The sequence below is a fragment of the Physcomitrium patens genome, chromosome 1, assembly GCF_059467195.1.
Source record: "Physcomitrium patens ecotype Gransden chromosome 1, ASM5946719v1, whole genome shotgun sequence".
In the NCBI taxonomy this organism is placed as follows: domain Eukaryota; kingdom Viridiplantae; phylum Streptophyta; class Bryopsida; order Funariales; family Funariaceae; genus Physcomitrium; species Physcomitrium patens.
In genome coordinates this window covers 23598528-23619697 of record NC_143410.1, presented here as the reverse complement: position 1 = coordinate 23619697, position 21170 = coordinate 23598528, and the positions used below count along the sequence as shown (strand labels likewise).

The 21170-nt window shown below is 40.5% G+C and overlaps 2 protein-coding genes across 2 annotated transcripts; both read left to right on the top strand.

Moving 5' to 3' along the window:
- Positions 1 to 1339: 1339 nt before the first annotated feature.
- Positions 1340 to 7483, top strand: LOC112282347 (protein fluG). The gene is made up of 15 exons (XM_073537194.2): positions 1340 to 2022; positions 2490 to 2741; positions 2870 to 2938; positions 3249 to 3360; positions 3469 to 3577; positions 3702 to 3954; positions 4062 to 4565; positions 4676 to 4969; positions 5088 to 5264; positions 5387 to 5532; positions 5628 to 5816; positions 5951 to 6183; positions 6292 to 6434; positions 6580 to 6643; positions 6798 to 7483. The coding sequence occupies exons 1-14, from the start codon at positions 1840 to 1842 to the stop codon at positions 6640 to 6642; spliced, it is 2727 nt and encodes a 908-aa protein (XP_073393295.1). The 5' UTR covers positions 1340 to 1839; the 3' UTR covers position 6643; positions 6798 to 7483.
- Positions 7484 to 7967: 484 nt separating this feature from the next.
- On the top strand, positions 7968 to 15843 carry LOC112282343 (uncharacterized). The gene is made up of 23 exons (XM_024519836.3): positions 7968 to 8280; positions 8552 to 8727; positions 8846 to 9016; positions 9157 to 9267; positions 9424 to 9501; positions 9846 to 10039; positions 10219 to 10279; positions 10459 to 10533; positions 10743 to 10820; positions 11055 to 11117; positions 11296 to 11379; positions 11597 to 11775; positions 11927 to 11966; positions 12133 to 12276; positions 12434 to 12553; positions 12725 to 12943; positions 13104 to 13277; positions 13436 to 13657; positions 13824 to 14316; positions 14428 to 14642; positions 14975 to 15125; positions 15369 to 15539; positions 15621 to 15843. Exons 1-22 carry the CDS (start codon positions 8115 to 8117, stop codon positions 15512 to 15514), a joined length of 3360 nt encoding a protein of 1119 aa, XP_024375604.1. The 5' UTR covers positions 7968 to 8114; the 3' UTR covers positions 15515 to 15539; positions 15621 to 15843.
- The last annotated feature ends 5327 nt before the right edge of the window (positions 15844 to 21170 follow it).

Here is a 21170-nt window from a genome sequence, read left to right as displayed (position 1 = left end):
GGTCAGAAAATCCTCCAAAATGTCAAAAAATCAACACTTATTTTATGGATGCATGTCAATACTCCTCTTTTTCAGGCATGCACAATCTTTCAAAGCTCGCACTGATTCCCACATCATGGATATAGCTGTAAATATACAAAAGAGTAGTAAAAGAAAATTAGTTTTCCTTTGAGGCTGTTGAACTCTCCATCCCTAATTCGTCATACACACAAGCCATCTGAACCGAAGCCCTTTTATTCATCTTTTTTCTGAAAAAAGAAGTTTCTGGCAAAAGGCATGGGACCCACGTGTTGCCAATCAGGCTTGGTGTTGCCAGAACTCAGGCACGCAATCTAGAGGCCGAAACGCGCGCCGCGAGCTAAACGAGCCCCTTCACGGGTTCGTGTTTAGACTGTTTTGGCACAACATGGAGGGGGCGCGGCGGGGGCAGCCGCACGGGGGCCAGAAGGGGAGGGCCATGCCGGAGCCAGCTCTCACAGTCTGTGCGTCGTCGTCACTCCCCCGCGAGGACCCTCCCGACGCAATTGCGTGAGCAAGACTCCCTCCATCTCTCTCCCTCCCTCCCTTCCCATCACCCATGATTGAGCCGGCACTGATGTCAACAGCATGACAATCTCTGGAGGGCAGGGGCAGGGGCAAATGCACAGTGTTGCCCTTGGATTTGTCAGCGGCGGAGTGTGTGAGCTCCGGATGGTGGTGGTGCCCATGGAGGGCCCTGTGGGGTCGGGCCCCTCGCAGGGAGCAGTCGTGGTAGGCTCCTTGGGTTGTGTGGAGTACATGGTTGGGGTCGCAGAGATGGTCCACATTGCTCATGGAGGGGTTTGGTGCAGCGCTGGATGGATGCACTTGACAAAATCAATAAACCGATTGTGCCCAGCTCAATGGCTAGCTGCCGCTCCTGCCACCTTCACTTTCACCCACGATAAAATTCCCTGTCCACGTGAATCGACGACTTTTTGTGTCGTGAAAAGCTTGGATGTCATCCTTGAGCTGTTGAGGGGTTGTCTGATCCTTGCAGATGCAGCTCAAGGGTGATGTGGGTTGTGAATCGAGAAAAAATCGGAATTCGGGCAGCCTTCGAGGGAGTCGGGGGGGTATTTAACAGTAAACCTGTCAGCCACAAACGAAAACATCCGTCGAAACGATAAGTTGTCGAAGGCTGGCGCGTGTTTCTAGGCCCAGGTTGTCGAAAAGTTGACGATGGCAGCGCTCGTCACCCGTGCCGGAGGGCTGATCCCCCGCCCTCCGGCAGTGCCCCCGATTTCTTAGAGAGGGACGCGAACTCCGAAACCATGTCATCAAAATATCCGCTTGCGGACCTGGATATCGGTGTGTGGAGGAAGGGGCACCCTTGGATGGGAGGGGCGCTAAACGGCGGAGACGGGGAAGGCTTGGGAAAGGCTGCTCCGATGCAACCCGGGTGTCAGGCCCAGAGACGGAAAAAGGAATATGGAGGGATGCCATGGGAGGTTGCAGATGGTTTGGGTATTTGGAGAGTGCCGAAGATTGGTACCACAATTGATCTTATCCCTAGCACTAGTCGGAGTCTAGAATTGGTGGTGCCACTCACCGTCGTAGCCATCACGTCTGGGAGCGCGGCGATCCCTCGTTCACTTGCCATCCGCCAGAGTGGGGTTGCTCACTCGGCATATTCAGGCTATACGGGGAGCTCTCTTAGTACTTTTGTTGGTATTTTTTAATTCTGGGTTGAGGGCGGAGTAAAGGAATCGAAGGCGGCAGGTTGGTTCTGGGGTTGGATTGCAAAGGTGTGGAGGAAGATTGTAAAAGGGCCTATGTGAAGATAGCTTGGGGGTGGGCTAGGCTGCAGAGAGTGGGAAGATGGCCACTGAGAGGGAGCAAGACCATGAGCGTATACGAGCTGTGTGCGCGCAGCTGCCGCTAATCGATGCACACGCGCACAATGTCGTTGCCCTGGATTCCTCTCTTCCCTTCCTGCAGTGCTTCTCGGAAGCCCGCGGCCACGAAGCGCTCTCGTCGGTGCCGCACAGCCTCTCCTTTCAGGTTCGCCTAATTCCTCTGTCAGCCACCTCGGCTGGCGCGATGGCGTTGAACTGAAAAGGAACCATCCATAACATGTGATTTTCTTTTGATTTTCAAACAATTTCTTCAACAAGCCCTGAGGAGGCTGCAATTATCGGTCTACTGGCTAGTAGTCTAATTTTCCTTGCGATCATCTTTCGGTCCGAATTTGGGTTGTCGGGTCGGTATTATACAGAAACCGAGCCTGTCTTGATTGGAACTCGTGGGCGCAGCATGGGGTTGCTCACTCCGCATTTGGAGTTCTGCTCGCAGCATTTCTTACATTGGGATCTGCACCCAGCAGAACTCGCTGCACCTGTCTCAATCTTGCTAGCTATGTAATCCGCTTGGGATGGCTTCTGTCACAAACTTAAAACTTTAGACTGCAGCTTGGCTTGGACGTGAATTGCCCGGCCATGAATTAAATTCTGCTGTTTCTTAATTTGCAGAGGAGCTTGCAAGACCTGGCAGATCTTTACGGCTGCGAACCTTCTCTGGCAGCGATTGAACAGTTCCGGAAAACTGAAGGATTAGCTTCGATCAGCGAGAAGTGCTTTGATGCCGCTAACATCGAATTCGTTCTGCTGGACGATGGGCTCACAATGGACAAAATGGTCAGCTTAGGATGGCACCGCAAGTACATCCCTGGTGTGCACCGTGTTCTCCGAATCGAAACTGTTGCTGAGGCCATTCTGAATCAGGCAATCATCTCCCTCCTCTTCCATTTCTCCTGTAAACCTTCAGCTCACCCTGTTCTGGCACCCTTTTTCAGCATTTTAGTTTGCTTGTGGCGTGACAGTGCTTTTCCCACCGCTGTGCTTGGTAACAGGGCATTCAGGGTAACGTGAGGTGGACCCTGGAGAGCTTCGAGCACCGGTTCAGCTCGACCTTGGAATCATATCCTTTGTAAAAGTGACCTAGTTTTTGGTACTCTAGTGAAGTTTCTAATATCGGTAGTGTCGGTGATTGTATCGGCTACTTGGTCTGTAACCTAATCTCTAAAGGATGATCTACCCCGCTGCACTGAATTGAGTTACTTGTGATTGGATGAGCGTGAATCTTCTGCAAGGGAGAGTATCGATCACAGTTCACTTGAAATGCGCGTAGTCTTTCAATGCATCCAGTATCATGGTCTAATGGCTGTGATTTTTGCGAAATTTCTCTATGGACAAACGTTCGTCTTTCTTAACCTCAACGCCGTTCTCACACTTTCTTCGAAGGTGGTAGCCTTCAAGAGTATTGCAGCTTACCGCAGCGGACTCCGCATCAACCCTCTCGTGTCAGCTCAAGAATCTGAAAACGGCCTGTTTGACAATTTGCGTAAGTGGCAGTTGCAGTCAGATTTGAACACCCACCCATTTTCATTTAAAAAGAAAAGTACTTGATTGAGCGTTCTTCTCTTGACATTGGCTGGAATGCGTTCAACAGGTGCGGGGAGTCCTGTTCGAGTTTCGAACAAGGCCTTGATTGATTTCATATTCTTACGAGCTCTCGAGGTGGCCACTAGCCGAGACGTTCCACTTCAGATTCACACAGGGTACGTGCCGAAGCGCTGCCTAATTCTACTTATTCAGATCACCGGTGAACGATTCAGCGGTTGCACAGACTTGGTGCGATCTTCAAAGCGAACTGATGTGTTTGGATCCCTTGCATTATTTCAGATTCGGTGACAAAGACTTGCAGCTGGAGCTCGCTAACCCGTTGCATTTGCGAGCCGTGCTGGAATGCCCAAGCTTCGCCACCGCTCGTGTTGTGCTCCTCCATGGTTCGTATCCATTCATGCGAGAAGCGTCTTATCTCGCCAGCGTGTACCCTCAGGTTCATCTGGACTTTGGGCTTGTGGTTCCAAAGTTGAGCGTGCGTGGAATGAGGTGTGCAGTGAGTGATCTCATGGATCTGGCTCCTGTGAATAAGGTAATCTTTCAACAAAAACCCTCAACATTGTATGTGTCATGTTTCACTAATTCTCCTCTTCGATCTTATCAGTTTCACTGCCCTCGTTTTGTTTGTCTGTGCTACAGATTATGTTCAGCACAGATGGCTACGCATTTCCAGAGACATTCTTTCTTGGTGCGAAGTGGTCACGAGATATTCTGGCTCGGGTACTGATCGAAGCCTATGACAATGGAGACATGCCAATCAATGAGGCACTGGCGGCCGCAGATGGAATACTGGGACGAAATGCGTTAGAATTCTACAAGTTAGAAGGCAGAGGTGGATTCTCCGCCTCTACTGATAGTTTGAGCAAGCTGAACCAAACGGCAGGGTTTGGAGTTATGGAGCGGACTCCTTCATTCCAACCTCGGTTGCCACCCTCGCTCCGGACACTTCCCCAGGGTAAGTCTTTCAAAGATGGCCAGAATGCGCAGTCTCTCCCAGGCAGTCCAAGAGCACCGAAGGTGGATGTGCTGGCCGACGACAAGGTGGTCGATCCAGTTGTTGCGGAGAAAGATGCACATGAGGGAGTTGTGGTGAAGCATGTGCGGTTGCTGTTCGCTGACGCATCGGGACAAAGACGGTGCAGAGTGAGTGTCTGACGTCGTTGCGGTCATGTCGGTGTGTATATCGGTTGCTTTCACGAACTCTTTCGCACGCTTTACTTTATGAATTCTTTTGACCGTTTGGATTTGCGCAGGTTGTGCCTGTCAAGAGGTACGAAGGTGTAGTCATGGACCATGGACTTGGCATTACCCAAGCTTGCATGGCGATGCCATCTTTCACCGATTCCCCAGTGCTGAACAGTGGTCTGACAGCCATTGGCGAGATTCGTCTGATGCCCGACATCTCTACGAGACGCAGGCTGCCTTGGTTTCCTGAGCATGAGATCGCGCTCGTGGATATGCACAGCTCTCCTGGAACACCGTGGGAATATTGCCCGCGTGCTACTCTCCGCAACGTAACACAAACGTTGGAGAGAGAATTTGGCTTGGTGAGCGAGTGGCTGTTGTTCTTCTAAACTTTTGAGTTAAAGGATTCACAGAATAACGTTTGGTTTTTGAAGTTCAGGGTGTAAGGATGTTTCCAATCATCGTTAATGACTGTTGCAGACACTTCGAGCTGGATTTGAGAGCGAATTTTACCTCCTCAAACGCGTTGACGGAGAGAAGACATGGCAGGGAGTGGATGCCACACCCTACTGCTCATCCGCAGGCTTTAATTCGGCGTCTGCCATTCTTTCCGAAATTACCAGCACGTTGTCCAGTCTAGGCATCCAGATTGAGCAGGTGTTTCAGACAAATCCAACCCTTCGTCTAATTCCTCTAGGATGATCGCTTATGGTGTTAATCATGCTCCAGATATTATGTTTGCTGCGATTTTTTTGACAATGGAATTATTGCCATTGCAGATGCACTGTGAGTCCGGTGGAGGCCAATTCGAGTTAGCTGTTGGCCACTTTCCATGTCTCGAAGCTGCTGACAAGCTTCTCTTACTCCGGGAGGCAGTCACTGCCATCGCCCATAAGCACCAACTTCGTGCTACTTTTCTGCCCAAGTGAGGGCCCTGTCGCTTTATTTTGTTGTCTTTGTTTTGAATTTCTTTCGTGACCCATGTGATCCTTACATTTCATGTGTTCGTTTGAAATGCAGATACTTTAAGACTGGAGCGGGAGTTGGCTCTCATGTGCACCTCAGCATATGGCAAGGCGACCAGAATGTGTTGATGGGCAAAGGCTCGGGTTCAAAGCACGGCATGTCGAAGCAGGGACAGGAGTTTATGGCTGGAGTGTTGCACCATCTGCCAGCGATCTTTGCAATGACTTGTCCGAATCCGAATAGGTCAGTTGCTGTTGTGCTCCATCTGGTGTTTGTTTACACTCGTCCCATGTGCTTAGTTTGCTGCTTTGAAGCTTCAACAAAGGAAAGAATTGCACAAGCGAGGTATTGAATCCTGGTGTTGGTGCCCTTTGTAGTTATGCGCGCATTCAGCCTGACACATGGAGCGGTGCTTACAAATGCTGGGGACGGGACAACCGGGAGGCGCCTCTGAGGACCGCTAGTCCCCCCGGATGTGATGCGGACATGGTTAGCAATTTCGAATTGAAGAGCTTTGACGGATGTGCCAACCCGCACCTGGGATTGGCTACACTTATTGCTGCTGGAATGGACGGATTAAGAAACCATCTCCAGCTTCCAGAGCCTACTGGTATGCCTTGTCTTTTTAGGTTCGGTCACCCTCACTGGTTTACATCAAATTAAAAGAGTGGGAGGTTTTGCGTTTCTGCTTAGTAACCCTGTCTCGCTGTTGATGCAGAAGTAAACCCATCTTTGATGAAAGGAGAGATTGAACGCCTGCCCAATTCATTGATTGCATCAGTGCAAGCTTTTGAAGGCGACTCTGTGCTTTGTGAAGCTCTCGGAAAGAACTTGGCGAAAACTATCATTGCAATCCGCAAGGTGCGTATCATATCATGGTTGGTAATTTTCGAGTCCTTGTTATTCTGGCTGGGTGTGTAGTTTCTTAGAGATATGTCGGAGTTGACGATTGTTGTCTTATTTTAATCTTATCAACTACTATCTTATTTGGGTACCTCTGGTGCAGGCGGAAGTGGAGTATTACAAAGACAAGGAAGATGCGGAGGAGTTTCTAGTTGAGCGTTTCTAAGGTATAAGTATGACGAAATGCACCCCAAGGTGCATAGACAAAATAATAAACAAGTATTCTCTTTAAAATTCACTTTAGTATTATACAGTACTCTCCTTGGCACATCTCCCTTATCTGTGATGCTTGCTGAATTTAGAATTACTGTCTGTTTGCAGCGTCGCATCTTGAGGTTAACTTGGTCGGCCTTCTTTTGTGCAAAGCGTGCAACGACCGGGAGGAAGATAAGCTGTTGTTGGATGCAAATGCCTGCTCGTGTTGGACATCAGCCTCGAAGGTCCAGTGACATCAATTTCAGTCGAATCGAGATAGCAATTACGAACTTGGTTGTGTTTGCAGGCACTCCATTTTTTGCGCAAGACCTTAAAGCTCGACTACCGCTTGGAATTCGGCGGTTGGCTCATATCCGCTGCTGGATGCTTTAAGTCACGAGGAAGTGAGCTGGTTTAGTATATGACTATGAACTCTTGCACATACACCGCCTTGTATTTACTCGGAGACAAACCAACGTGTGCTTGTGCAAGGCCTTCTCTATCCTGTAGAACTTGTAGTGTGGCTATCTTTTCCGGCACCAAGGTTCGGCTGGTGAGGGGATTTGTTACAAGCAGCCTGCTATCATTATAGAACCGAATGAATCGGGATTCTGATTGTTTTCTGGTATCTTCCAGACTGGATTCGATGAGAAATGTACGTATTCTATATGAATAGTGAATCCCTTCATCTTTCTAGAAAGAAATTAAGCTTTCTCAACGCGTATGATGGGTGTCTTCAGAGAGCATTCCAACAAATCTTTTCTTTGTAAGCTGTTCCTATGCCAAATAAAGGTTCAATTATCAAATGGCAACGGTTTGTGAAAATCGCACGCTGTCGGTACCGATTTATTTGAGCTAAATGCATGTTGAATTTCCTCTTTAAGGTGCCAGTATTTCATCCGAAGGGTTGGCCTTTTGTAGAAGTTCAGGGTATAACGTACTGAGCATTTGAGGTCGCTCACAGTACTGCAAGTTTTCTCACACTTCGTCTGAGACAAATCAAATTCTAGCTGTAAGGATACGAAGCTCTGTTCAAGACGGTTTTGTTTTATATCTCTGTCGGTTGCCATTTGCAACTGTTTTCCGATCCTGAGGCTGTAGTAATCTGGGTTACCGAGCTCCAGAGAGGAGCGTCTCTGCAACTTTGAAGAGGTCTGGAATTGATTATTTGGCTGACGATTTCTATTTCTTTGAAACTCTTCAGTGTTGAAGGTATTAATTTGCAAAGATTTCCAATCCTGTCTGGAAGGAAAGCATCGAGTTCATGAGTTTATTTTTTTGTGTTAGAGACCTGCATCTTGCCGATGTGCTAGGAAAATAATACAATCTTTCCGTTAAATTTTGGGCTTTGAAAGTGTTGCAATGTGCTGCGAACATTGCCTGCCTATCTGCTTGAATCTAATTTAAAAGAACGAACCGGGAGTACATAAAAAGACACCCAAGATGGAGGCCATGGTGGAATTGCCAACGGCGGTGAAGGATAACATTGCATGTTGGTTGAGCGACACCGCGGGACCTGACGAAGGAGCAATGCGGACAGCAACATTGCACTTGGAGGGTGCACAGACAGCCCCAAAATTTGCCCTGTGCTTGCTTGAACTTGCCGCTGGTATTACATTTTATCTCAGAAAGATGACCAGTCCAACCATGCAAGTAATCATGTGCTGCTATTTAATGTTTCAGTATATATTGACATCCTACACTATATTAGGAAAATCTGGAGTAGTGTGTATTACGTTTTGTTGAAATCCAAGGATGAGAGAACAGGATGAATCTTGAGGTACGTGAGCTATTGTCGACAGAGTTTGATACCGACAGAGAAGAAAGAAATTGGCATTACTGAGTTGGAATCTTTTGTTTTGTGGTAATGCTTTGTTTAGGAGGTAGGGAGAAAGGGATTCGAGTAGCTGGAGCTATTTCCCTGAAGAACTTCCTGAAAGCTCACTGGAATGCGGAGGGCGTCATGTCTCGTGACGAGAGGCTAGAGTTTCGGAACCAGCTTGTGGATGTGGTCTTGCGTGTCGACGATCTCGTACGCAAGCCTTTGGCAGAATCTGTGAGTGATATTAACACGATTCTTTTCGTTATTTCTCACATCTCTAGTTACTTTCAACGTGCGATTCTTAGTGGTCTGGCACTTCCCCCTATTTTCTGACTGGGGCCATTTTTCGCAGTTCTTGCTGGTGACAATTCATGATTTTGTAAGAGAAAAGGCGTGGCCTGAGCTTGTGCCAGCCCTGAAAATTGCCATAGAGAATATCGACCTTATGAATGGATCCGAAGCTTCAGATATGAAGGCTCTTAATTGTCTTCTTGGACTTCAGATCATCACCAAACCCTTCCAGGTGAGGATCAAATCTTTCTCCGTCCTGGGGCTTGAAGAGGAAGTCTGGGCACTTAGTCCTACACTGCTTTTCTCTATTTGCGTCAATGGAATGGTTCAAGTGTGCCCTTGAGGAAGTTTTGGATGCTGGTTGGTGTACAGTATTTTCTGAACCCAACCATGGCAAGTGAGCCTGTTCCTGAGCAACTGGAGACCATTTCCAAAGAGCTTCTCGTTCCGTTCCATGGGACCTTCCATCAGCTTGTGCAGCAGGTATCGATTGCCCTTCAGCTCAGGTTTTCAGATCATTCAAGGGATTACTGGCTCAATGTGGGTTTATTGGTAAGGCCAGGGTTCTTTTCTCAAGGCATTCACTTGACAGGTACAAAAAATAAATAAATAACGTCGCCAGTGAATTACTTGTTGCAGGTTGCAACATCTAAAGCTGCAGAATACTCACAACATGACATCATCCTGCTGGTTTTCTGCAAATCTTTAGATCATGCTGTAAGTTCCTCCTAGTTGAAGCGCAGTCAGATGTCACTTTCCTTTACAATACAAATTCGTACAATTCTGAAACAAAGTTCTTATCCTGGAGATGATGCGAAGTGAATTGATTCTTTGCAGACGATGGATGCATCTATCTTCTAATTATTTCTGAAGATTGTCACTTCTTCTTTTTATTTCATCAAGTTCGACTTTCTTTTTGTTCCCTTGTGAGCGATTTCTCTGATCAGAGAAGTTGCACAAGTTACATATTCCTGTAGATCGTTCAGGAGGGTACGTGTTGATGCTTCGACATCCAGCTTTAACATCAAAAGCCACTCTCAGTTGTCTCTGTTACCTTGCAGCTGAAATCGCACATGCCGTCTGCATTACTAGGATCTGTCGACCAGTGGTTCACGGATCTTTTAAGTCTGCTAGATTCAGTTGTTCTTGAAGAACGGGTGGATTCTTTGGACAAACAACCAAGACTGAAGATATGGAAAAGATCATTACAAATTTGTTGTAATATGGTTTCTCGGCATGGAGTGTATGTGGACAAGTAAGCTCTCTTCACTATGAAGGGATACAAACTAATGCATTCTTGAACGAGAATTGCCCCTCTAATGGATTAATCATTAATTTTCCATCATTTTATTATGCATGCTGAAAACGGCTACTATAATCGTGGTCCAATTTAAGACCAGTGTCATTAAAAACTTGATGAATATATTGGTGTAGGTTTCTATCTTCACTGGCAGTTGCAGCACTTGAAATTGTTGGAAAGACCTCAAATGCCAAGGTAAAGCAGAAGTCTATAAAGATTAGGAACTTGATAAGGGATTGAGAACGGTCAAACCAGTGATCTTGTTGCTTTAATCTGTTCTACATAAAAGGATGCAGTGGGGACAAGTCTGCATTGAGTACGCCTTCGCGATTCACGCTACAAGGTTATCTTACCCATTCGTTGCAATTTGGCAGAACTTTAATCAAATCCAACAACGCGTGATATCCTTGGGTTTTGACTTGTTGGCCAACATTCTTCAGACAGAAGTTGTAAGCACTTTCCTGAATCTCAAAATCATCGGGTGTAGTGGTAAACTCTGTGGTGTTAAGTCTGGGTTGTGAACCTCATCAAGTAATCCAACTTTTAATGCACTTTCTGAAGTTACCTTGTTAACAGTAACAATGGTATAAACTCTTTTGTTTACATACATCAGAGGTAGATTTACATCAAGTTTGCATTTGTACTGCTGTTATGACAGGGATGGAAATTAATTGCATCCCACTTCCCCAACTTGCTGGATAAAGCAATATTCCCTGCTCTTATGATGAATGAAAAGGTGTGTTCTTGTAGTGGTGTTGAGTCGAAGGTCAAAAACCTGGTTCATATATTCTAAGTTTATAGCATCATCGGCGAGTCATGAAGACGAGGGTTAGGCTACAGCTTCACAGCTCTAGATGTACACCACTTTGTCAGGCCAAAGTTGAGTGTTACACGTTAGTCTTGTATTCAATTAAGTACGACTGATTATCTTGAGAATGAAATCAATTCTATAACTTTTAATTGATTGCAGGATCTATCTGAATGGGTAGAGGAAGAGGACGAGTATATCCAGAAAAACCTCCCTTCGAACATGGTATTTCATCTGTTTCAAAGAATGATCCTCCTTAAACTCTGTTGTGTGCTACAAATATTATCATCTCAAGCAGGGGAGTGCAATCTGCATACAACAGCAACATACAGTTTAAAACACACTAGATGAGAATCGATCAAGCTTTACAATGATCTCATGGTAAACAAGTTCCCCAATTCAGGATGTAGCAAGTGGATCGACTGAAGATCTGGTCACACCTCGACGAAGGGCATTAAACTTGCTTGGGATCATCGCCATGGCTAAGGTGTAATATCGCCTCTTTCCGTAGTTCCAGTGCTTGCTTCTTTGAGATTGATTGGGAGTTTGATGGAAACATGGTTCGTCAGAAAGAAAAAAAAAAATGCTTCGCGTTACTGAGTTATAATGTATAACGGCTGCAAGGTTCGCGTCATGTTCTATTTTGGAAATCAGTCAAATTCTTCCAGAACATCACAAGCTTCATTGTCGTGTGAAATTTCCAGGGACCTCAATCTGTACGCAGGAGAAAGAAAGCCGGCACTGTCAAACGCAGGAGAATTGGGTCCAAGGGAGCTAATAAGGATGACTCAGACAGAGTTGGCGATATTCTAGTGATGCTTTATCTAGCTCGATATCCACTTCCTACTGATGGAGCTGACGTGCAATCTGACGAAGTACTAAGGTATGTCAACACCTCTTCATCATTTCATTGCTTTGCATGCATGGCTCATTTCCTTTCCGAATTACCTTCGCTATGCTTGTGTGTTAATGCAAAGTTTCGTATTCTCGATGATTTGTCGTCATAATGTGGCTGAAAGTTTGGTAATATGCAGATATTATGGCGCTCTGATAGCGTATGGAGGTCTTCAGAAGGTTAGTTGGTTATCTCTGGCGAGCCGTTGCTATTGAGCTTGATTGTGATACTCGGAATCCATCAAGTTTTTAGCCACCGTGGTCGATGAGAAGAATATAGACACAAATGTTTGCTTAGAATAGAGTATACAGATTTTCTTGAATCACTATCATGCGTAGTGCGCAGTATTTGAAGACATTACCAGCTGCAAAAGTTGCCCTGCTGCTGGAAAGGCGCGTGTTTCCTTTGTATCTAATGGTGGCTCCAAGTCCTTATGTACTGGCCAACGCCAACTGGATACTAGGGGAACTTTCGAGTTGCTTGCCTGAGGTAAGAGGAGTTCTTGTCATATTCAATATCAAATATCCAAGTTAGTTCCATTAGCGTTGTGTTCTCATTGCTTCAACGCTATAGCTATGAAGCCGGAACGAGGTGCCGTGTAGACTGAGTGAATTGCTAATCACTGCAATCGATGTCGTTGCACCAGGTTCTTCGGGAGAATGTATACACAGCCTTGTTAAAGGCTTTGTTGGCTCCCAATGCTGGCTGTGTATCATGGCGGCCTGTTAGAGCATCCGCTGCGGCAGCACTTGCATCTCTTCTCCAGGTCCTCATCTCTATGAGTTCGCTGAAGAAGATTTTCGATGGAATGTTGGAATCTTCTGCACACTGTTACGCTCTCGGATCGACAAGTCTTTTATGCGAAGTTTTATGTTTTAAGATTTTATAATCCTTGCCTCACGGGTTTATCATGTCATGCTTGGCTTGGGCTTGGCAGAACGGGTACAAGCCAATTCAATGGCTGCCTCTACTCCAAGCCACTGTTGCCGGCGTACGAATGGAAAAAGAAAGCGAGGCGGCAATATCTCTGCAACTGCTGACAATAGCTGTGGAGACCGGCCGAGAATTTGTAGCCTCCTATGTTCCAGCTATCGCTGCTGTAGTGCAGGTGGTGACCTGCAAGAATCTTCCCTCCAACTCTGAACCGTGGCCTCAAGTAAGTAAAGAGCTCTTCGCTGTTTCGCTCTGGAAATGAGTAGTAGGGGGGAACTATTCATTTAGACTTGTTTTAAGTGGTGATTGCTGCAACCATCCTGTTCGGACTCACGAAGGGTTCAGCAATTGACCACCTTTCAACACCACTGCGAATTCTGCAGGTTGCTGAGCTTGGATTCTCAGCGATCGCTGCGCTTGCTAAGGCTTGGGAAGCTGCATTGTCTGATAAAGATAAGAGTAAGGGGAAGGATTCTGATAAATGGATGGTTGGCTGCGCCACCGTGGCGAATGTATTTTCTGAGCTATTGCAACGAGCATGGCTTGTGCCCTTGCAGGTTAGCATGAAACCTTTGGACGAAATTCAGACGCTTAGATCAAGCTGAAAGTTAGCAGAGATAATGTGAAACCTGCTTGTTTCCAAATTACGAACAACCGCACAAGACTGCTAAAGTAAGATGCACTTCATTACGTGGCTTATGCTTTCTTCATGCAGGAGGGAGCTATGCCAGTCAAACCTCAAGCCTTGTGTCTCAGTGATGCCTCAGTTTTACTGAAAGTCATCTTGAGATACGGGCAAAGCTCCGCAGACGTTGTCGAAATGAAAATGGAATCCTTGGTTCGAGTCTGGGCTAATTTGGTGGCAGCCTCGAATGGATGGGACGCGCATGGAGATGAGCCAGTCTTTGACTGCATTGACGAACTTATTGCTTTGCAGGTCTTTGTACACCTCACCCACCTGGTTAAGATGTCTGGACTTTGTTTGGATAAGCATAAGGTTTGGCAATGGGTTGTGTTTAATTCTGGAAATTTAACATACTTTTCTGATTTCGGACCAGATTTTTACTCTTCATTCTCACTCACTATATCACTATTCAATGCAGGAAAGATGTTCAATAATTCAGTTCTCTTTATCCGAAGTTATGCCCTCATCTGCACCGGAGACCTGTGAGCGGTCTATCCTGGATTGCGTAGTCACCTTCCTCACTACCGCCATCGATTCTGCATCCTCTGCGGCGTGCTGGCGTGCATGTCGCAACGTACATGCCCTTTTGCATGCAACACAATTCTCGCTTGAAGGGGAAGCGTTAATGGCCTTTTTCGTTCCCCGCTTCTGTGAGGTTGCCTCACGACGGTTACAGCAGTTGACAAGCATGACCGTCCCGCTGGCGAAGCCTCTCATACTTGTCATCACTGTGTGTTTCATCAATTTGCCTGAGGAAGTGGAAAAAATCTTGTGCTTCGACGATAATGGTCCCGATGTGACGGAAGATGGGTCATGTCAGGGATTGCTCACCTTAGCTGAAGCGCTGGCGGGGCTAGCTGAAAGTGAAGCTGATCCAAGCCTCTCGCTGGAATCCGAGATGAAAATTACTGGTTGACCCATTGGTCACTCTTAAAATCCTTGAGATAAATGCACGTTGTGTCGATTATTATTTTATGTAGTATATGGAAGTAGCTAATGATGGAGACACTCTGGGGCTGCAGTGATTGGCTTGCAGAGAGTAATGGTGCACATTATCAACAAGAACTTGTTGCAAAACCAGAATGGGTTCACAGCGGCCCATCATTGTCTACGTTCTCTATTGGAATCTATGGTGGAACTCAAGGATATCATGGAGCTCTCAGAATCCGACGAGAGTGGATCCTCATCAACTTCAAACTCTGATTCCGGTTTCAGTTCCGAGGATGACAGCCTAGATGTAAGCTTCACATGTGTCTCCTACAAATCTGAGCGTCTGCCCTTCACGTTCTACACAGATTCTTGTTTTGAAGAGCTTTGTTCTTGTAACAAACCTTTCTTATTCCCGTTTATCGGTTTTCTGATGTAAGAGCAGCGAGAGTCTAAATCCCGAGCTTAGGTCTTGTTTACCCAAAAGCTTGAGAATAATGTTCAAGATCTAGATCCTCCACTGGGATTCACTCATTTGACTTTAACATAGACTTCAACGTCCCCTAGTTTGCGAAGCTAGATTATTTGTTGCTTGACGTCATGCTTTTCGATTGTTTCTCACCTCTTACCATTACGGGACAGGAGACACGGTCCGAGCCTGTTGCTGCAACGCAAGAAGAAACCGAAGGGGAGTTTTTGGAGCGACAAGCTCAGACAGCTCGCGATCTGCAGGCAGAAGCATGTGAGGAAGCTGAGAACGGCCAGAATGAAGATGGCCATGAACTAGCTCTCGGTCCGCAACTTAACCACTCAACTCCCACTAGAGAAACACTTCCAAAACTTTACTTTGCACAACCTACATGTAATATTCATAGCATTCTTCTGCCAATCACTCCAAGTAGGCAACGGGAAACAGTTTCCTGCACTCTTGCTCCACATGCTTCCAGCCGTATGAATGCATCATAATCCTCCTCAACAAAGCTATGCAAAATCTGCCACTCCAGCTACCTTAGTGGTGCGGTTGACACAACAACAGGTGTCCTGGGACTGGTGGACTTCGAGAAGGAGGTGCTGGCTTTTCTGAAGGAGCATGGGAAAGAGTTGTCGAGCAAGAGGCCATTGTCGCGTATTCTGCTAGCGAGGTTCAGGGATCGGTACCCCAAGTCAAAAGGCTACTTGTAACCCAAAAAACGCAACACCTGAGCAGGTGGAGTTTCCTTCCCCATGCAGAACTCTCGCTTTTAAGATGGACCCACATGGAAATTCAGTCAAAATGCTGACCCTGCAGGTCTGTCGAACTGTTTGAAGTTGTATGGGCCTACAACAATGGAAGCAATCCAAGGGTCTAGATGAGAGCTGCTGTGGTGGTGGTGGACAGGATTTGAAGTGCCGTGCCGAGCTACTTTTTTTTTTTTTTTTTTTTTTTTTTTTTTTACTTTTTTTTCTATTGTTGCCTTGATCAATTTCTGGTTTGGAAAGTACCTCTTCTGCCATATAATTTTCCCATGACTGGGAAGAGTAGAGAACTTAATGAGAATTGGTTGATTTGTTAGTAAGGTTAATAAGGGCTTGAGTCATTGGTTTGGCGACTGCTGAGTTTTATCTTGTTCCTTGAAAGAAAATCCACTGAACATGGACTCAGCTGTACACATGTGCACCTCTATTCTCTGTTGTTTTTTCCTCAATGCATTGAAGTACCATCTTCTTTCACGAAATTATATAATGTGTAAAAAAAACATGTTTTTAATGATAAAATATTAATTTCAATCTGAAATAGTTTGATGCAGCTTATTTAAATGGGCATATGTATATGCACACACACATATAATATAAATGTATATATCTTATTTATATTTTTATCTTTCTTGAATCAGATATCCATCATAAATTACTCTACACTTAAATACATAAAGTAATCTAATTATTAGCTTTTATACTAATATCTAATAGATCATAGTGGATAAAGTAGTCTATACATCAAATAAAAATTCTTATTAATATGCTAAAATATGATATTAATATAATTATGCTCGTAAAAAATTAAAAATTTCTTTTAGGAAATTATAAAAAAATATAAATTCTAATTATTTATTTATATTTTAAATTTATTGTATATATTTTTAAAATTTTAAAATGGCTATCAACTAGAGTGTTGCTAATGTTACCTTATTTTTTGCTATGACTACCACAACAAGTCATCCACCACATATCATCATATTTTTTGCTAATATTACCATAATTTTTGCTGCTATCATCACAATTTTCAATCCACTATATGTCATCATAGTTTTTGCTAAAGCTATCACAATTTTTGCTACTATTACCACAAGTTGTCTAAAACATAAGTTACACACAATAATGCACTTTATAAAACATTATTAATCCACACTACAATAGATAAAGTGCCCACTCTTTATAGATGTATATTTTAGAATTTCAAAAAATATAATGTTTTGTTTACAATATAGGTTTGAGGTGGCTTGAGGTGATATTAGAAAAAATTGTACCAGCATGTGATGGATTGTAAGCTGTGCAAGCAACAAAAAAAACTATGGTGGCATTAATAAGTATTTTGAAGGAGGTATAATCAATAATTATTAAGTTGTACCTGCAAAAAGAAGTGTACAACAATTGTAACTATTTTTAATATCAATAATATTCATATTAATATTCAATAATAAGAAGTGCAATAGCTATTGTTTTTATAATAAATATCCAAAATATATAACTAAAATATAAAATAGATATATAAATAGGTTTTAAAATAATATGTTTATGATAATCATAAGTTATTATTTTAATTTTTATATAACTTTATTATAAATAAAAATTATTTAATATGATAGTTTTTGTATATATTAATAATTTAAAAAATAATATTTAGATTTTATAATTTATATATAATAAAGTAAACTTGAATGATTTTATGAAGTTTTTATACATGTAATTTATAGAATAATAAAGTATGGATGGTGTCTTATCTTGTATTTATTCTTATTTTTAAGTAAATTATTAATCTTTAAGTTCTAGTGTATTGAAGAAATTCATATTTTAAACTAACTTGTTACTCTTCTAACTTCTATCTTATTGCTTACTTTGTAATATATAAATATTATTAAAATATAAGTACATAAAAAAGAAGGAAATGCAAAAAGTATTATAATCTATCTAAGTTAATTTTGTATTAATTTAAATCTAATTATAAATTAAATCAAATCAAGTAAAATATAGTATTTTTAAATATAAATTAGATAAAAAAATATAATTTGACTTATAATTTTTTTATATATAATAAGTACTTTAGAACTTTATTTAAGATATATTTTTATTTATATATAGATATATATTTTTTCTTGATAAAATTTAAAATATATATATTATTATATATTGTATCTAGTTTTTTATAGCAATTTTACTTATTACATATTAGTAGACTTTATATTTTACTTCATAATGATAAAAAGTATAAAAATTATTAAGAAATATATTTTTATACTAAAAATAATATTTAGAATATAAAATATTTATTTATTAAGCTTATTTTTTTAATACAATAGAAATACTAAGTTTCAATATTTAATCTTCTTGTTTTATTTTAAAAGCCTTGAATTTTTATTTTTTTAATTTCTTAAAAATATTCTTTTTTTATAAATAAAAAAATAAATTGAAAATATCTTTGTCCTTTTTTATTCTTTTAAGTAAATTATTTATTAAATCTCAAATTATAACATGTTATAAAATATCCAATTTTTTAAAAAATATATTATTTTTCTATCTTTCAATTAATTTATAATTTTTTAGAATATAAATAATAATAAAAACTTCATAAATAGAAAAGAATATAATATGGATTATTTTCTTAATATCATAATATAATTATATACTAATTTTTTTCTAAATAAAAATTAGACCAAATCAAATAGACTATATGTCAAGGATAAGAATTCAATAAAATCAAATAAACAAATGAAACTTTCTCAAAGAAGTATGACAAAATAGAAATAAGAAAATATATATATTAAAAAGAAAGTAGAATGGCTATTGCTAAAAGACAAGAAAATTAGAGACTTCTTAAAACTAGACTAGAAGCAAAAAAAGAATTGACAAAAGTGAAGAAAACTTCAGTCATGCCTCTATATATACTATCTACTTAAAAAGCTATGTAGTGATGTTCTATAGGACCTCCAAAATATGTTGACTTTGCACAACATATATCTTAACTTACAAGACAAGCTTTTTATATAGGCACCACATAGTTAGCTTGTTTTGCAAGCTACTAACACGTATAACACATGATTAACTTATTGACTAAATTTCTAATCTACCAATCAATTACAAATACACGTAAAGTCAAAATAGCATCTATGAAACTTCTAAAAAGCTAGTATAAAAGATATTATGAAATTAATATGTTTTTATCTATTTCTACTTATTCATATTATCTAAGTATCAATTACAGTAAATATATGTTCATGATATTACTCCCTTTTTTGGAGACAAGTTCCATGAGGAGCAATGATCACATGTTGAAGAAGTATAAGATATGGCAAATTGTATTTGCTACATACTTTGATCTTTTTTCTCTTTAAAGGTAGTTGATAGGTCCTCTCAACTGTCAATAATATCTCATTTCAAGGTAGAAAAATCATCCTATTATTTGATTATTGTTGAGACATTTATAACTTCCTTCAAAAAAAAATATTTGTAATACCTTCAAGAATCATTCCTATGTCTAATAAAATCACCAAACATTGAGACTTTCTTTCCTAGTTGTGATATCAAATGAATTGTAACTTGCCATCTATTTAAGAAAGAACATATCATTTTTGAAGATCTTCATCTCTATTATGTGGTCTTAAAGACTATAATAATTACAATTTTGTGTTCGGTAAGTTAGCAAATGATGGTTCTTAAGTTGAATATACTAATTATTGTTCTCTATCTCTTTAATACCACAATTAAAAATAGAAGATAGAATGTAATTTTTTTAAAATTTTATTTCTTTCATAGCAAAGATTTGTTATTCTTCATCTTAATTTTGATAGATATTATTGATAAAAAGCTTTGATTCTTTCTACTACATTTGTAAGATATTTTACTAGCTTCCATGTACATTTGCTAATATCATATCCATATCAATAAATAAGATATTTCAACCTAAGTTGGTGCCACGTCGAGTCTAAGACTTCTTCTACCTCAAATTCTTGATTATTATCCATTTTTATAAGAGACAGTGGTATTTGTCTTCTTCTTGGGATGTTCACTTTCTTATATGGCTCAAAAAAAGATATGTGAAATACAAGATGGATTTTTATAGACTCTAGTAGGTGTAATCAATAAGTAACTCGATTTACTTATTTATAAATAGAAAATAGTCCAAGTCTATGGTAATCCAACTTGTGACAAGGACAAATAGTTTTGATATTATTATAAAGTAATCATACCTTATTACTAATGTAGAAATGAGGTTATTCCTTGCAATAGGAATCCACGTTATTTTTTTATTGTTCTTCAGTCTCTTTTAGTTGTGTCTTCATTATTATATATAACTCAAAGAAATAATTTGCCAAGTCTTTCTTGCAAGATTATCAACTTTTAAAAAGTTAAAAACATCAAGTTGTAGATGATAATTATAACACTACAAAAAAAATGTTTATTGTGTAGAAGAATGTACCATGTTATTATAAGCAAAATTTGCCAATAGTAAAAGAATTGTCCAATCATCTTATTGATAGTTGATAATATACCTCAAACACTACTTTAAAACTTTATTTACATGCTTTGTTTCTCCATCAATTTGAAGATAGAAAGCCAAAGATAGTTTTACGTCTCTCTTTAGAATCTTGAAAAGTATTCTTCAAAATCTTAATACAAACAAAGTTCTCATATTTGATATAATATCCTTAGATGATCCATAATAGCAATAGATGTTGTCAAGAAAAAGCTTGGTTGTTTCTTCATCTGTGATTGATTTTACATATAGTATAAAATATGCCTCTTCGGTGAAACGATCTACTATCATGAATGTAGAGTCATAAGAACTTAAGTCTAAAAGATCTGTGATAAAATCTATAGAAATAGAAGACCATATTTGTTATAAAATAGATAATGGCTGAAGAAGTCTGTAAGATTGATGACGAGGAATTTTTGATCTTGAGCAAACATCATAGAATTGTATAAAATCTTTAAATACCTTCGACATTTGAAGCCACAAAAAGTCTTTGGATACTAGTTCTAAAGTCTTATTGTATCCAAATTGTCTTGTTATTGAAAAGTTGTAACGAGCTTGAAGAACATGTAATTAAGCTTTATTTTTTGAAACATATAAGTATCCCTCAAAATATAGTAAATTATTCTTAAATTCAAACTTAAAAGTATCATGAGACTTTGAAGGATTTTCCTTAATATTACAAATTAAATGATCAAAAGACATACTTTATTGAATTTGCTCAATAAAATTTGAATCAATAATTAGTATTGATTTTATTACTTAAAGATGAAGATATTGTGGCTTCAAGAAAATTATCCATATTGATCAAAAGAAACATCTTTTTTCTTTGATGCAAGATAAGATTTTCTAAAAAAAGTATCTGATAAATCTTGTTATTTTTTTTTATCAATAAAAGATCTTAAATTTGAATCTTAATAAAGACATGATCTAGTGGGCTTGACAACAATTTGAAACGTGTGTTGATATAAAATACTCAAAGTTCTTGTGATTTGTATATATAATGATTAGATTAAGAGCATCTTCTAAATAATGGCGTCATTTTTAAAAGAAATCTACAATTGTAAGAAGTTCTTTGTCAAAGATCTTATAATTGATCTCTTTTGTTAA

Bases quoted from the DNA above. Each gene is read 5' to 3' on its own strand.
- LOC112282347 (XM_073537194.2), top strand. From the start codon at position 1,840: ATGGCCACTGAGAGGGAGCAAGACCATGAGCGTATACGAGCTGTGTGC. The intron at 2,023-2,489 runs GTTCGCCTAATT...CTTAATTTGCAG, and splicing joins CGCACAGCCTCTCCTTTCAG to AGGAGCTTGCAAGACCTGGC. The intron at 3,361-3,468 runs GTAAGTGGCAGT...TGCGTTCAACAG, and splicing joins CGGCCTGTTTGACAATTTGC to GTGCGGGGAGTCCTGTTCGA.
- LOC112282343 (XM_024519836.3), top strand. From the start codon at position 8,115: ATGGAGGCCATGGTGGAATTGCCAACGGCGGTGAAGGATAACATTGCA. The intron at 10,534-10,742 runs GTAAGCACTTTC...CTGTTATGACAG, and splicing joins ACATTCTTCAGACAGAAGTT to GGATGGAAATTAATTGCATC. The intron at 11,967-12,132 runs GTTAGTTGGTTA...CGTAGTGCGCAG, and splicing joins CGTATGGAGGTCTTCAGAAG to TATTTGAAGACATTACCAGC.